This window comes from Excalfactoria chinensis, chromosome 9, assembly GCF_039878825.1.
Source record: "Excalfactoria chinensis isolate bCotChi1 chromosome 9, bCotChi1.hap2, whole genome shotgun sequence".
In the NCBI taxonomy this organism is placed as follows: Eukaryota; Metazoa; Chordata; class Aves; order Galliformes; family Phasianidae; genus Excalfactoria; species Excalfactoria chinensis.
This window is the reverse complement of record NC_092833.1, coordinates 11996237-12013036: the sequence shown is the minus strand read 5'-3', so window position 1 is coordinate 12013036 and position 16800 is coordinate 11996237. Positions and strand designations below refer to the sequence as shown.

General features: G+C 49.0%; 1 protein-coding gene across 2 annotated transcripts in view; it reads left to right on the top strand.

Annotated features, from left to right (window-relative positions):
* The window catches only part of ABCC5 (ATP binding cassette subfamily C member 5), a 52360-nt gene extending 37283 nt beyond the window's left edge, over positions 1–15077 (top strand). Inside the window, exons 1-11 of one of the 2 annotated variants that reach the window (XM_072344513.1) lie at positions 1143–2022; positions 5693–5833; positions 6060–6211; positions 6362–6478; positions 7149–7384; positions 9028–9141; positions 9774–9886; positions 10129–10237; positions 10960–11187; positions 11355–11497; positions 12169–15077. In XM_072344513.1, the coding sequence (XP_072200614.1) occupies positions 1297–2022; positions 5693–5833; positions 6060–6211; positions 6362–6478; positions 7149–7384; positions 9028–9141; positions 9774–9886; positions 10129–10237; positions 10960–11187; positions 11355–11497; positions 12169–12441 (2352 nt within the window). In that variant the 5' untranslated portion in view covers positions 1143–1296 and the 3' untranslated portion in view covers positions 12442–15077. Of the gene's footprint in view, positions 1–1142; positions 2023–5692; positions 5834–6059; positions 6212–6361; positions 6479–7148; positions 7385–9027; positions 9142–9773; positions 9887–10128; positions 10238–10959; positions 11188–11354; positions 11498–12168 lie in introns of those variants that run through there. The other variant, XM_072344514.1, reaches the window with a different exon arrangement.
* The last annotated feature ends 1723 nt before the right edge of the window (positions 15078–16800 follow it).

Genomic DNA, 16800 nt, shown 5'->3' with positions numbered 1-16800 from the left:
TGCTCACAGAGCTCAGACTGCGACCTGAAGACAGCAGCACGTAGGACAGCAGCACGTAGAACAGCATTGCTTGGAGTCTGAATGCTTTTTAAGGGGGAGGGAGAGAACACGAAGTGGCCTAAGGCTGCCACTGACCTTGTCCTCCTTCTTCTTTCAGGCTGGGAGTTCCTTCAGCTTTCCCGATGCCAGCCCTGGCTCTTGCCTTGCCCAGCAGTGACCCAGAAAGCTAAAGGGCAGGAAGCTCACCCTCCAGAATCAGGAATGCTGTACAAAGGAGACAGGAAGGCAGAGTGGAGGGGAGGCGAAGTGAGGCTGCTCTCTTCAGGAGGTGCCAACTAACGCTAGCATAGCTGTGAGGGGGGGCCGCGCTCAGCAGTCATTGCACCGAGCTGCTGCTTGCCACTTGTGCTCTCCTGAGTTGGTGAACGTGATCCAAGAGCGACAGATGTGCAGCTTGAGAGGGATGTACCTTAAGACAAGCTTTCAGGTTTGCTGCAAGGGCCTTGGGAATTGCATCCGTTCCGTGCAGGTGACGGATCCTGATTCGTTGTCCTAAGGTCAGGAACTCTTAGAACACGTTCCTGCTTGTCTGGTTAGCGCAGCGTTACCACTCCTGGGGACGTCCAACAGAATGGAGGTAGGAGGCTGCTAAAGCCTCCCCATGGCCTTAATTACATCTGAGGTCGGGCCCTGAAGCTGTGCCAGTCTGAGCACCCTCGGGGACTTCGCTGTGAGCTCTGGTGAGGATGGATACGTGGACAGACGCGGGGTGCTGGGGCTGTGTGCTGTGATCTGCACTCGAGGGAACCCGGGAGAGCAGGCAGCCTTAGCAGGTTGCTAGGAACAAAACCTGGGAAAGGCTGCTTATCTCTAGGGGTGGCTGGGGGCTGAGACACGGGGAGAGGCACTGGGTGGAAAAGGCGAGTGCAGAAAGTGCTTTACAAGGAGAGCGTGTGCAGCCGCACAATAACGGTCCCGTGTCACCGCGGAGCTGCCCGCACACCCTCTGCCGCACAGCGGCTGCTCCGGACGCGGCCTCGCGCTGCCCGATTCTCGTTGCGCGCACCGGACGGAACGGCGGCGCGCGGGCGCGTGTGCGCGCGCAGGCGGTGGGCGGGGCGGAGCGGGGCGGGGCGGCCCAACCCACGCACCCCCCCGGCCTGTTCCGGGCCGGGCCCCGCGCTCCCTGCGCTCCCTTCCCCGCCCCGGCAAGCTCCGGTCGCCGGGGCCTCCCTCCTGCCCAGCCCGCCCATGGATTTCACATAGCGGCCGCCTCCTCTCCTCCTCCGCCGCTCCATGGCGGCTCCGGCCCCGCGGCCGCCCGGCCTGTGCTGCTGCCGCAAAGGCTCCGCGGGCGGCCCGGAGGCTCCGCCGGCCCCTCCGCCTCCTCCTCCCGATCCGCCGCCTCCGGACGTGGCGTCGGCCTCCAGCTCGCAGCTCTTCGCCCTCCGCCACCTGCACCTGGGGCTGGAGCTGCGTCCCGAGGCGCGGGCGCTGGCGGGCTGCCTGGTGCTGGAACTGTGCGCTCTGCGCCCGCAGCCCTGCGCTTTGGTGCTGGACGTGCACCCGGCTCTGCGCGTCCTCTCGGCCGCCTTCCGCCGCGCCCCGCCGGGGGAAGCCCCCTGCTCCTTCGCCTTCTCCCCCGCCGAAGCCGCCGCCTCCTCCTCCTCCTCCTCCTCCTCCTCTGCCGCCCCGGCCCCGCCGCCCCCTCCGCCCCCGCCGCCGCCCTGCGCTCCTCCGCCGCCTCCGTGCTCCGCCGCCGCCGCGCCCTGCACCGCCACCTTCCTCTCGGCTCCCTGCATCGCCGCGCCGCCCGCGGAGCCGCCCGCCGGGCCCCCGCCGCTGGCGGAGCCGCCGCTGCCGCGGTTCGCCCGGCCGCCCGCCGCCTCCTGCCCGCTGGGCTTCCGCGTGGATCCCTTCACCGACTACGGCTCGGCACTGACGCTGTCGCTGCCCGCCGCCTTGCAGCCGCACCAGCCCTTCCAGGTCATCGTTCGCTACACCACGGCCGACGGCCCCGCCGTGAGTACGGGGGAACCCCGCGGGACGGTGGGGAGGGAGGAGGAGTGCTGCGGTCGGGGCGAAAGGAGCGGTGCGGGAGAGCCCTGCAGCCTGGGGCGGACGGGCTGAGGTTGTTGTGCCAGGGCGGGTTCGGGTTGGGCGTTAGCAACAGTTTCTCCTCCGAGAGAGCGGTGCTGCACTGACACGGGCTGCAGGGGGTGTCACCGTCTCTGGAGGCGCTCGGAGCGGTGGAGATGTGGCACTGAGGGCCGCGGTCACTGCGGACGGGTCGGTGGTCTTCGAAACCCTGAAGGTTTCGTGAAGAAACCGGCGTGTTTTGTCTGCTTTATTTATGGCAGGGAGGCTTTGAAGCTCATTGGCTGTTGCCGTGCCCTGGAATCGCTCTCGGCCTGGCTGAGCCGTAGCTCCCTCCGTAGGTGATAACGCACTTTGCTCCTCTTGAACGAGTGGCTTTATTTTGGGCTCCTGCTGGGATTCCCCAGCGCTGATGCCAAGGGGCGGCCTGGCCCGCTGTGTGCTGAGTCCTGCCACCGCCTCGCCGTCCATCCTGTCCATCCGTGTGTGAGGATGCTGGGAGCCGAGTGCTTTTTCCATTCCTACAGCTCACCTCGTTCCCATTTGATCCAACACGAGCCGGTTTTCCTTCTTTTTTGCATCTTTACTGTGGCTCTAATGGCACATCGGGCTCGGCTGTAACGGAGCCACGAGGCCCGGTGGTGGAGTTGTTGCTGGTTATGGAGCAGGGCCGCGCTGCCCTTTCCTGGTGGTGCTGGGCAGCAGGAGCAGGCACGCTCCGACATAGTGCTGCGTCTCACAGCCTGCCCAGCACTGCGGGTTTTGGCCAGCAAAATACATGTCCCCAAGCAGCACCTGCTGCAGCCCTTCATGCTGCTCGGGGCTCGCTGGGCTATCTTTCTAGCTGCGGAGTCATGCGCTGCTATTGTCATGCTGTCTGTCAGCGCCTGTCCTGCCTCGCACTGTGTGTTAATAGCAATGAGTAACCCCATATGTGGAACGGTGACCTCATGCACATGCGGGACTGACACGTTTCAGTGCGCTCCCTTTAGCTCTCTATGGGCGAAGCAACTTCGCAGCATCACGCCTCTCTTATGAAAGTTGTGTTTTCCACGGCCTTACTCTGGAGTGAGGAGCCGATGCTTTTGGTTGTGTGACGGATCCTGGGAGAGGAGCTGAAACCCGCCTTCTGCAGGGTGTTTGGGCTGCCTGTGTGCAGGGATATCCTCTGTTCAGGAGCGAGGCTTTGCTGAGCGCTGTGCATCCCCTGGTGCAGGTGTGTAGGGAAGGCAGCAGCTCCTCCTCACTCTGACCTCTCAGCCCTGCAGAGACTCTTTCATCTTGTTTTCGCTCTCCTGTCCCAGAGGGAACAATCCACACCCGTTTCTGACCCGCTGTGCCACACCTCCAGTTTGGCAGCACTCATCTCAACACAGCGCTGTTTTCTTTCCATGACAACCTTCAGTGCAAACCCTGCTCTGTGCTGGTGTAAAAGCGAGAGCGTTTCCTTGTCACTATGATTGAGCAAAAAGGGCAGTGCTGGGAACTTCCCTGGCAATCCAGTCGAGTTTTCCTGGCCCCTCATGACTCGCTGTTGGGGTCCTTGCCCCATCACAGCCCCCACGTCCTGGCAGCACAGCGTGCTCTATAGGCAGTCACTGCTGGCCACCGGCTGTGGCACCGCTGCTCTGCTCCATCAATAATGCAGGTGGAAACATGGAAAGACTTTAAAATTGGAAGAGGTTCAGCTGTTTACTTTTGTCGCTTGCCAGATTGTGATGCTGTCACGTGTGTTTCCTCAGCGGAGCGCGGTTGGGATTTGGTGATGCACCCATGTGCTGCTCTGCCCCATGGTGGCCCAGCTCCCTGCCCCCACAGGCTGCTGCTCGCGCTCCTTTCTGGGCTGCAGCCTCTGTTCCTCATCCCCAGCCCTGTCCAGCAGCACGGCCGCTCTATTTATACTGCAGATCTATTTATATTGTTTGAGGATAACTTTAATCATTGTTCCAAGTGCATCTGGAAAGAGGCGGAGGGTTGCGTAGCTGCAGACGTTGGGAAACAGGGGAAAAAAATACTTCATTCTCTGCAGACTTTTTCCTTTTGGCCTGTGGGGCCGCTGCTTCATTTAACCTCACAGAAAGGGAAGCACGTTGAAGAGAAAGCATTGTAGATTCGTGGAGCTTCTTGTGAACAGGCATTACTTTCTCAGCTCTACTTTGTTTCCTGCTTATGTTTTCTTCCTGTGCTGGTCGGGGCACTTCCCCTTATCTCTCTGCTCTGCAGTCCTTGCTGTCAACCTTTCTTCCATCCTATTCTGGGGTTGTGGCTTAGTTCTGGCAGTGTCTTATCTCTCCGTGTGCTTTGTTGGCCTTAATAGCACTCAGGAAACAAAGGGAACAGGGTCCTCTGAAGGTGAGCCTCTGCTCCAAGGCTGCTGTGACGGGTTGTTGGCCTCACCTGTGCTACCAGCACTGAGTGCTGCCGGGAGCAGTGCTTTTCAATGCTGACATTGGGGCACGTCCTGAAGAAGTGACTTTCCCAGCCTCCTCTCTAAGTCGTTAGAGTGCTGTTACAGCACAGCAATCGTGTGTTTATGTGAATGTGTGTTCTGATGAGAAGCTTTGTCTTCAAACTGAGTTTTAATGAGGCATTTGTCCCTAATTCCCTTCAGAAACAGCTGTATGTTTCCTTTCTGTCCCTTGTGCCCGTCCCCAGGGGTTCTGCTGAAGTGGGTGATTTGGGAGGGGACCACATTGGCATCAGAGGAGGGTCTGAAGGGAAGAAGATAAAGAGTAACCTTATGGGGCAAAGGGAGAAAGTGGAAGCCTTTGCCTTTCAGAACACAGAGGTCAGTAGGAGGCAGAACTGCAATATGCCATTAAAATAGAGCAGAGAGAGCAGCCCGGCTTCTCTCTGTAAGCTCTTCATGTCTTTCTCTTGAAAACAGGAGCTGAAGGAGTGTCGGCACTAACTGCTACTCCCCAAATTCAGATGTATTGGCTGCTTTGATCTGAGAACGCAGCGGACTCGGAAGCTTTATTCCTTGTGCCTGACTGCTCCCAGGACTTCAGGCACTTCTCACTATATTGCAACTAAAAATCAGCTCCCGAGCTCTAGGATTACAAGGAAATACTTCTTTGAAATGGTTTCTGTGCTTCCAAGTTAGAGGCAGGGAGCACGTGAAAGCACAAGCATGGCACTCAAAAAGGGAAAAGCCAACAGGCAAATAACTGCCCTTCTTTGTATGCTTCTTAGTGAGCCCCGATGACCTGCTGAGGGTCTGACTCACCATTTGTTTACTGCTTGATACTGAAAGTTGTCCCGCTCAGTGCTGTGGGGTGGCTACTCAGAACTTCCTTATCCTCTCCATATGAAGCAGCCTCTGGTGCCACTGACCAGAGATATTCCTGCCATACGCTGACTCATTCTGTGTAGTGTCAGAATTGCTGGTGCTGCAGCTGGGGGGGCAGTGTCAGGGTCGGAGATAACACTGTGTACACTGTTCAGCCTCTGTTTGTTTTGTGTTGGTTTCTGCTTGCACTACGTGACCCCTGCTGCTCCTGTTCGTGTTGCATCCTCTTGATTTTGGGGTTTTGCTCGCTGACTGTTCAGACTCGATCCTTTTCCCTCACTTCTTCTCTCAATGCTTCAACAGATCTGGTGGCTGGACCCAGAACTGACATACGGCAACACCAAGCCGTTTGTCTTCACGCAGGGCCACTCAGTGTGTAACCGCTCCTTCTTCCCCTGCTTTGACACACCAGCAGTGAAATGCACCTATTCGGCCACCGTCAAGGTCAGTGACAAATCGGTGTAATTATGGAGGGCTTAGCTGTCCTTAATTGCAAAACCATAGTTACGTTGCATGTATGTGTGTATATTTAACATAAAATGTTCCTTATGATATTTAATGGTATGAAAAAGCAGCATGCATTACCATACATCAGAAGCAGAGAGATCTGTGCTGTAGTCCTTCAGCCTCGCTCATCCCATCAGCTGGTGTTATGACGTTGGTCTTCCAGGCTCCAGCGGGCATGCAGGTGTTGATGAGCGCCACTCAAAGCACCTTCTTAGAAGACGAAGGAGTGTATCAATTCTACATGGAATATCCAGTTCCTGCCTACCTCGTGGCCCTAGTGGCAGGAGACCTTATACACGCAGATATAGGTCCAAGGTAAGGTTTGCAGCTTGGCCTAAAGGCTGAAGCCTGAAGCCTTTTAGCGCTATGACCATTTGTGGACATGTGCTGTGAAAGCAGGCTGTTATTTCTGAGAGATAACTCCGTTTGTTGAAGTATCACCTGATGTTTCCTGCTTTCTGACAGGAGCAGAGTGTGGGCAGAGCCCTGCCTGCTGCCAACCGCCATCAGCAAGCTTTCTGGCATGGTTGAGCGCTGGTTGACTGCTGCAGAGAGCCTGTATGGCCCGTATATTTGGGGAAGGTGAGTTTCATAAGCCTCCCAGGAACGTGAGATGGGAACAAAATAATGAGAAGGAGGACCATGGGAGCATGGCAGTACTTTGCTGGTATGGTGAGCAGGGGGGGGTTCTGAACAGTTGGCCTTCCCTGAGAATCAAAGATGATGTGTTATTGCTTTATGTTTTTTGCATTATGCCTGAAAATGCTGAAATGATTCTGTTATGGACTTAGAATCGTAGCACCAACATTAATATTTTCTGATGTTAAGCTTGACTGTGTCTTAAAAGAAAATCCCGGCTTCTGTTTCCTGGGAGCCTCTGGGGGAGTCGTAAAGATCTGCATGTGTATGTGGGCAGCGTATGTAAAGTTCATGGTTCTGGTGGTCAGATACACAACTTGTGGTGAGTTTGCACGTGTGAAAGGAGTGTGATGCTTCTGGGAAGGGCAGGGCATGCTACAGCTGCAGGTTTCCAGCCTTATGTCCAAGCATGAGCAGCTCTTTGGCCAAGGGAATGATCTGTGGTTCCCAGATCAGAAGAAGTAGGTACCAGTGGTCTAGAGATTTGCTCCTGTTTCAAGATCTCTTACAAGAGCTTTGTGTAAGGGGGAAAAATACACATGTAAGTTTCTGTGTAAGCCTTTTGAAATAGCTGTGATTTACCACTGTACTCTTTCTCTCCCTTTAATTTTAGATATGACATTGTTTTTCTTCCTCCATCCTTCCCTATTGTTGCCATGGAAAACCCATGCCTGACTTTCATCATTTCTTCCATCCTGGAGAGCGATGAGTTTTTAATTATTGATGTCATTCATGAAGTTGCTCACAGCTGGTTTGGAAATGCGGTCACCAACGCTACGTGGGAGGAGATGTGGCTGAGTGAAGGGCTGGCCACGTACGCGCAGCGCCGGATCACCACTGAGACCTATGGTAGGGGAGGCTTTTCCTTGTGATGTGTCGAACCAGTAACTGAGATCTGTTTCCTTGGGAGCTCAAGGATGTGTTGGGAGCTGGATTTTTTTAGTTGTTGTTGCTGTTGTTGTGGAACATGAGCAGTCCCAAACTCTGCTTGGAGCATCATGAGTGCTTACAGTCTGTCTATACCTGGTCAGTTGGTAGTTAGCTACTGTGGGAAGGAATTAGGGTAGTAGCCATTATCAAATGCAACACACCCAACTATGTAGCTGTCTGCTAAGCTACCAGAGGCTTCTTGTAGGATTGTAGACCTCTACTTTAGCTGCTTGCATCAGTGAAATTAACAGGTCAACTGTATGGTACCATCTGTAGCAACTATAAGCAGTAAATCGTTCCTATCGCCTTTCAGTTTTGTAATTGAAATGAATAATAAGTTTATGTTTCTCTAGCTTGTCCCATTATGTTCTTAAAAGCTTGCACTATGTGTATTTTCATGTGTATGGAAATGATTTTGTTCTATTTCATCTTCCTGGAAATGCTGGCAGCAAGTGCGCTTAGGAGAGCACGTTAATTTTTAGTCGTGTGTATTGTTTTTGGAGATGATGATACTGAAATTTAGATGAATAGCACCTATGGAGCCGTTACTGTGTTTTATGTAAGCTGCTTTCTGTTGAGTGATTCGCAGTGGTTTGAACTTTCTAGCGCCTCACGTCGTATTCTGTATGGCAGCAGTATGAATTGTTCAGAAGAACTGTTGGGTGTCCCGTTTTAGGCTGTGTCTGACATAAGGCAAGGTCCTCATTTGTGTTCTCTTGGAATTCAGAGCCAGCTGTTTCAAGAAGCACATCAGCAAACTAAGCAATGCTTTTCTCCGTGCCACTCTGTAATAAGCTCTTTCTGCGTTCTGCTTTATATCAAGAGCAGGCTTCTGATCTAAATCTTGCCGTTTCTGACATCATCTCTGGCATATCTTCTGCAGTTAATAAAAAGGCATTTTTGTACTGACATTGTTTACAGAAATTGGAGCCCAGTGACCACCGCACCTCTTGGATCTTGCTTAATTCTCCTCCCTGCTTACAGCTTGAAGTAATTGCCCTAAGCACTTGTTATTCTGCAGGGTTCTTGTGTTCTTCTTGTTTCATCCACCCAGTGCAGATTCTTCTATCTCCCAGATGTGTCCTGGTCCTTAATTCTCATTCACTTTGTATCAGATTCCTGTGTATACAATGAGACACTGTGCTTGTATCTATGTAACAAGCACTATTCTTGAGGACTTGTTGAAGAAAACCAAGACCATAATGGTCTTAGATACTTAACCGCTGCATCTAGGAATCTCTTTCCGCAGTGCTGCACATCTGCAAAGGCATAGGAAAGATGCCTTAAGAAGCTGCACTACACTGGCAAGTCTGGTATGAAGCATAGAGTTCTACATTGCAGTTAAAAGAGCAGCATACCCAGCTGTAAGAGAGGTCCATGTATTGTATCATGCATTGCTATCAACTGCAAGGAATTGCAAGGAACCTGTACTCAAATTCCGATATTACACTACTGAGTTTCTCTTCTGCTGTTGCTGTCTCAAATCTTCAGTCACCTTTATTTAGTACCTCTATTAGTTCTGCAGCCATTGGCCCACAACTAACATGTTGTTTCTTGGGCAGGAGCTGCTTTCACGTGCTTGGAGACCGCGTTCCGCCTTGATGCTCTCCACAGACAGATGAAGCTCCTTGGAGAAGACAACCCGGTCAGCAAGCTTCAGGTTAAACTGGAGCCAGGTATTTCTTTTGGCTGAAGCCATTGTTCAAAATGTCTGCACATCACTGTTGGGATGCAGACCGAAATGATGTGATTTAAAATGCCCTTTAGAAAAGAAAGAAAAACAAAACACTTGTGGTGTAAACCAGTCTAATAGTAAGCAAGGAAACTTGCATTGACTTTGTTTTCAAAACATATACAGATGAGTACTTGGTCTCCCCTTGAGTGAGCTGTGTGCTGGTGAAGGCTGTTTGATTATCCCTTGAGTGAGATACGGAGTGCAGGATCGATAGCTCTCTAGTTCTGTCATCATTGCTGGAGGCGTGAAGCAGTCTTCGATCTAGATGATATATCAACCCCAAGTGTGTGTGGAGATATTGGAGCTGAATGGCAGACTGCTGGGGGTCTCAGAAAAGGAGCTTAGTATTGCTTGCTTTATATTGTTATATTTGAAAACATGCAGTGTGAGTTGGACACTTAGATTGCTTCTGTTATTTTACTGTAGTAAATTACACGTACTGACACAAGCTTGTTCTGTTTTTAAGTCACTGCATCTTGACTCTGAGATCTCTGGGGTGTCTTTGCATTTAGACTGGTTGGAAATTGGTGTTCTTGTTGCACAGTGTCTTATAACATCATCTTTTTCTTCCAGGTGTAAATCCTAGTAATCTAATGAACCTCTTCACCTATGAGAAAGGCTACTGCTTTGTTTACTACCTGTCCCAGCTGTGTGGTGACCCAGGACGCTTTGACTCCTTCCTCAGAGTTAGTGTGCATACACATATGTTCTGCTGGAGATTGAGAGTTGCCACTTTCCTTATTTGAGAGGGAGAAGGGGGATATTTTTCTTATTGTTTATATATATATATATATTTAAACTGTAATTTGCCTTTCTGAGTACTTGTCCTCACTTTTCCATCTCTATTTTTTTAATTGTATGTGTGGTTCTTCACCAAAAAGAAGCCACCTTCCTCCTAACTGTCATCTTATCCCTTTCACTGTTTCAGGCCTACATTGAGAAGTACAAATTCACCAGTGTTGTGGCTCAAGATCTTCTGGATTCCTTCCTGAATTTTTTTCCAGATTTGAAAGAGCAATGTGTTGAGAGCAAAGCAGGTAGGATGCAGTTTACTTGGTTAGCTGTCAAAACTAAGAAGTCTGGATGGTAAATTTTGTACTTGGCTCAGGAGATGCACGAGCCAATCCTAAGGTCGAGGAAAACAAAACACTTTGGCAACAGCCATATCTATCTATGGTACAAATAGGTTGTCTTGTCTTACTGTTACCCCCTCTGTAGTGGGGGATGAGAACGTTGTACGTTGCTGACCATTTTGGCACTGATCATCTGAGTGGCCCTTGGTTAACTTTCTCATTAGCTTTCACACTGCAGAGTGATCAGTGTGTTCTGGATTTAGTTACCAATTCTATAAGCAAATGGGTGAGGATGGGTCTAGGCAGTCCTCTCTCCTCTTTTATTTTTACTAGGGAGAATTGTTTTCCAGTGTTCCTCAAAATTCAACAAAAGAGAAATGATTTGATCATAGATACTTTTTAGCTGGTCCGCCTGATGAGCACATATGTTTGTCTTTTATTTACTCACTGTAATGCTGAGCTCTGGAAGAATCACAGTTAAATTTGGCAGAGATGTTGCTGTTCCTGTTCCAAATGGAGCGCAGGCTTGATGAGACTAAGACTGTTGTATCATTGTAACTATGGGTTGGTCTGATTTGCTACTGTTAGAACCTCTTTTAACTGTGCTAGAAGCAGTCCTGAACCTTGAGGCAGCCAAGCCATCCGCAGAGACTCCTGCTCGACATTTTTGGTGCTCCTCATTCCAGGACTGGAGTTTGAACGTTGGCTCAATGCTACAGGACCTCCGTTAGCTGAGCCAGACTTATCTCAGGGATCCAGCCTGACCAGACCGGTGGAGACGCTCTTCAAACTCTGGACCACTGAGCCTCTGGATTCTGATGCTGCTGCCAGCAGCGCTGACCTCACTAAATGGAGAACGTTCCAAACCGTGCTCTTCTTGGACAGATTGCTGGATGGGTCACCACTGCGCCATGGTGAGTACTCTGTAAGGACAGTAGAAAAGTATTCCTGGAATGACAAATTGAATTCTAAATAGCCCTGCTCTGCTTTGGTGCTATCGCTCATTTTTTGATGGCCTCCAAACTTGACAAAACAGGTCACAGTTGTTATTTCCCTTTCTCTGTGTATGTGCCCTTTTCAGAGGTGATAAAAAAGCTTTCGGAGTGTTACTCCTCTCAGCTGGACTCCATGAACGCAGAAATCCGCATCCGCTGGTTGCAGATTGTAGTCCGCAATGACTACTACCCAGACCTTTACAAAGTCCGTCGCTTCTTGGAAAACCAGGTACTAACTGCTGGATTAAAATCACTGCACCTTCTCAGTGCATGAGACATGTGCATGAGACATGCGACGTGAAAGACCTTGGAACTTCTGCTTCCTGGCCAAGTGTAGACCAGGTGTGTAGCGAAGGGGCCGAGCACGGCTCACCTGCTAGCGGTGGGGAGGAATGGGCAGATGGAATTTGAAATGCCTGCAGATAGTCTGTGCTTTTCCAGCCTAACTCAATATCCTTGTCCCAGCTCAGCCCAGTGCGTCTTTGCATTGCTTTGTGGTAGCCCCAGTGTTTCCAGATAAGAGTTTTTTACTAAATCATGGGATTGTTTGAATGCGTTCCCTTCAGACAAAGCTAGGGCTCATGCGATTCCTTTCAGTGTTTGTTATTATGCAGGAGCAAAAGGTTAATGCATGTGTTCTCTGTGGCCTTTTCTCCTTGGCCTTGTAAATGGCTCTGTTATTCGTGGGGAAGTAGCTCAGTCATAGAGAACGAGTGGGTTTTGATTATCATTCACATGAAGTTTTGCACTAAACTTAACTAGAGACTTTTCATCTTTCAAAGAAATGTGTTGCTCGTCTTCAGCCTGGATTCCTTGAGGTCTCTTGGAATATACTTGTAGGAGAGCTGAACCTCTTGACTTTTACTGGAGCGAAATTATCCAGTTTTCCTTTCTTTGCAGATGTCTCGGATGTACACAATTCCACTTTATGAGGACCTTTGCACTGGCACGCTCAAGTCTTTTGCCTTAGAAATTTTTTACCAGACCCAAAACCAGCTGCACCCCAACTTGAGGAAAACCATCCAACAGATTTTATCACAGGGCTTAAATCCGCTTCCTGCCATAGACACTACAGCAGGCACTGCAGACACACCAGCAATGGTGCTCGAGGACAAAGTCTCAGAGGCCACCAACGGTGCCATTTCACTCAGGGATGTTAATGTGTCTGCTTAGATCACCAGCTCACACCAGCCACAGAGCTTGAACGTGGGGACAGGATCAGAGATGCCAAGTGTCGCCTCCTTTCCCTCAGCCCTGCAGCTGCAGTGTGTTGTTGTAACTGGATTTCTCTTCCAAAACACGTAGGAAATGTGCCTTCAAGTATCCAGTGTGTGACGCCGCCAGGCTTCAGAGATCTCCTTCAGCTGTGGGATGGATATTTGGATTTGGCTTGTGCTGCGCATGGACTCCTGGGCAGTTGCCTTTGCAGGGAATATGGGTAGTTCTCTTTCCCAAGGCTCATCTGGTTGGTTTCTCTAAGGTTATTTGTTTTCTTCCATCTGAGGCTACTGAGGCATGTCCTACTTGCTGTGTGTATGTTGCTGGGGAATGTATGTGTGTCCATCTGCCGTTATCCTGATAGTTGGGCTGAAATTTTGCAGAGACCCAGGAATTCTCAGCAGCAGTAGATGCGTTTTCATGTCACGCTCTTACTGTGACAGAGGTATCATCACGTGGGAAGGAGGGGACTAATGCTCAGATAACTAAGAAATGAAATAGCTCCTGTTTTCCTCATCCCCCTAATCCAGGTGGCTAAAGAATAATAATGCTTTATATATATATATGCTTTTATATATATATAAAGAAGAGCAGGGAAACCTTATGATGGATTTGAAATCTTTTTGTGGTTAACCCCTCACTTTTCCCTTTGCACTCAGTGGGACAAGCAATAAGGAAATGTTTAGGCTCGAATTTTCGCCAAGTTAAATTAGGTGCCCAATTGCCATCCATCTATTCTGGTACAAACTGGATGCCTAAACCTTTTTAACTGTTTTGACTGCAAGCTTTGATTTTTGTCTTGCATGTGTGTTCATTGGATACACTGTTTTCTCTGTTCTGTCCTTTTTGGAAGAATTAACAGGACCCTTCATTGTTTTAGAGGAGCCCCAGCATATGGTGGGCCTGTAAGTCAGCCCCGGAGATACCCAGTCTCAAATTCTACTGCCTTGAATAAGATTTGCCTCTAACAGTTGCCCCCATCATACAGTAACCCGAGGGAAGCACTCTTCCTTGATATGAAGCCCCATTTGACTTGAGTCTGTTTTCTGACTCGTGGTGGTGGCCAGGTGCCATTTTGTTCACACAGCGTGCTGTTTCTCTTGATCTCTGGCCAGGCACGCAGGATGGAGAGGCATTCTTGTCTGGTGCCGTTTGGTTCTGAAGCACTGAGGGCAGAGCATGGCTGGGTATTACTATTACACAGTGCAGGTGATGATTCTTAGACTCTGTGCCACGTTCTTTTAGATGCAGCCAACTGTGTGCCTCTAGGTGAGCTCCCAGCGAACTTCTCTGAGTTGGTGTATCAGCAGGGTTAGAGGATGAGCGTGAATACAAAATGAAACACTTTGCAGATGCTCAGCTAAAGAAGATGTGACAGAATCTATTATATAAATTCTAGCACTGCTACGGGGATCTGCATAGCACAGGGAGAGGGGAAACTTGGGAGATTTCTATTCACCAAAAGAATCTGTTTACACCCATGTGCGGATGGGGACTTCGGTGCTGTTACTGGATCTGCATTTTCTGGCTTTAAATTAATTTGGACTTCACCATAGCCTTAGCCTGGGCTGAACTGGGATGAAGCAATAATGAACTCAGGCCTCCTTAGTGCTTCATTAGTTTTCAGAACGAGCCATCAGCATCGCTGGGCTTCTGAGCTCCAAGCTCTGCTCTCTGCTTGGTAAGTGGGTTACCTTTTCTGTTCTGTCTTGTTTTCCCAGAAGGGGCAGAGAATGACGTTTTCTGTACAGATCTCTTTCCATTTTTTTTTGTCTGTTGCTCTCATGAAAGAGATTTGTGCGAGCTGACTTTCCAGTTCCTGAGTTGCACTGCTGGTGCTGTGTTTCCTGGACCCACTGTGGGTGGTGGCAGCCTGGCCCAGGCAGTGACCACGAGCATCCTTTGGAATCCCAGGCCTCTGTTTTAACACGTTTTATTTTGTGGGAGAATGAATGTGACCCCAGTGGGAATTCTTAATTTACACGGATGCCTTATGATGATTGTCATATTAAACTATGCTCTGTGACAAGTTGAGCCTTTTGGGGCATTTTTTTTTTTTTTTCAGTGTCCTTGTTATGGACACATGGAAGAACTGACTTGGTATGTTGTCTTTGTTTTGTCCTGTTCTGGAGTACAGTGTGTAGGGGGTTGGAAAGCTATTTAAAAGCTGCACGGCACAAAGCTGGAGAGGTGGCGAAAATAAAAGGGAATGTTACCTATTGTTACTGCAGCTGACGTCAGATTGTTACTGCAGCTGTGTGTTTGTGTAGGCATGAATCTGAGCAGGGAAATGCTGCCTGGACTTAACCGACCGTTTTGGGATTGAACAATATGAAATTTAAGTTAGCGTTTCTGCTCCCATCCCTGTGAGAACGCATCAGAGGGCTATTTTCATACAACAGCTTCTCTGAAACACGGAGAAGTGCAAAGTTTGTTGAGTATTAAATATTGTTTGTCTTACTTCAGGTACTTTTGCTCCTCCCGGGAGCTGGGAGTGTATTTTTATTTGGAAGAGAAAAAAAATTGGAAGCAAGTTTTTTGGAGATAAACCTTCCTTTTGTTGACATAAAATAAATTAATGCTTCAGACAACTTTTTATCTTGATTTGTAGTAGACTTGACGTCGAATGGCAAATTAGGCTGAGATTCAATAGAAACTATTATTGCCTTATCTATGCTGGGCTCACTTCTTATCTGTTAAAGTAAAATTAGTACAGCAACACAGTTGTACTTAAGCAGATGCCAAGAGATGGGGTTATTTTCCTCATTTTAAAAAATGAGATCTATTACTTGATGTCTTTGCAGCCTTGAGCAGAGTGAAGTGGGGTCTGGCAGTATCAGGTGTGGAACAACTCTGAATAGCCAAACACTTTAATAAAATGGGTTATTGCTAACTTCTTAGCACTTCATTGCCATGTGGGTTAATGTAAGTATAACTCCTGTTAGCAACACATCTGACTCTGTTAAGCTGATATCAATCAGTTTGCTGCTGTAGGTTATTACAGGATCCCAGCTGTGCACTCCATTAATCAAGAACAACATCGCAAGTGTTCTCATTTAACCAAAGTTTTCTCATGGTCTGACACAAAGTGACCTTGGCCATTGCCCTTTCTGGATGGCACAGGACTTTGTTTGCCTATAGTAAGCTTGCTTACTGCACAATTTGCTTTCAATCAAGTGCACATCTTCAGTCTGTTCCCCCTGCTTGGATTTGTCCAGAAAGAATGTAATATATGTGATAGTTATCACATGACATTTGCTTTCACACATTTTGTTACAGGCTAATAACAGCTTAAAGTCATTATGGCCAGAACATCAGACTTTGTGTACTAAAACCACAGGATGAGATTTATCAAACCACAACCTTTTGAGATAGAAGATTGGTTTTTCTCTTGGGAAGACCCAATTTAAGTGACATTGAATTGCTGAAAATCCGAGGTTATCCTAGATCTTAAGTATATGCACTTCTAATGTAGGGAAGCATCAGCTTCTCGCTTTTGGCACCTTGTGCTGCCTTGCTGTGTGCTGCAATAGCCAGCATTGAAGTCTGAAGCTGTGCTCTGTCTCCTCTGCCTTGTTGTCTTTATGGAAGAAGACTGAGCCTGTCTTCCCAGCAGCTGAAGAGAGCAGTGTGCTACCGGTCTTGTGTGGTATGGAAAAAGGCTCTGAGTATAAAGCTCAAATCCTCTCTCCAAAATCTCCCTTAAGCAGCAGTAGGACATTCCTCGCCATGGCTCTGACACAGCAGGAGCCACTGTCAGCTTAGTAGCATTGCAGTGACTAAGCCTGTGCGTTCCTAAGCCTGCTATCGGGATCCGAAGGATTGGAAGAGTTCCTCTGTGTAATTTAGAGGACTTACATGTGTCTCAGTTTCCAAACTGCACATACACTCAGATCCCTTTTAGTGGTCTCCCTGACCTTGAACCACCTGCAATTGAAAATGAACAACAGAGGTAGATGAGAAATTGATTCAGTTCCAAAACTGGGAGGGGAAATCATGAAGATACCATGTCAAAGGATAGGCTTTATTCACACGGCTGTTTTACTGGATGCAAATCCTTCTTAACTCTGTATTTCCATAGCAACTGGACTCAGCCTATTGGTGTTTGCTTTTCTGGAGGCAATATAAAGCACCTGCATCAAGTACTCTTGAGAAGCAGGCTGACAAGAAGGTAAGTGTCAGGTTGTGTTACAGCAGTCTAAGACTTGTTATCTAGATAGATCTGAGTTTCTACCTTTAGGAACAGTTTAATCCAGCATGATTGCCAAGAGGCAACAGAGAAAATGGCTGCTTTGGGTCAATAGGGCACCACAT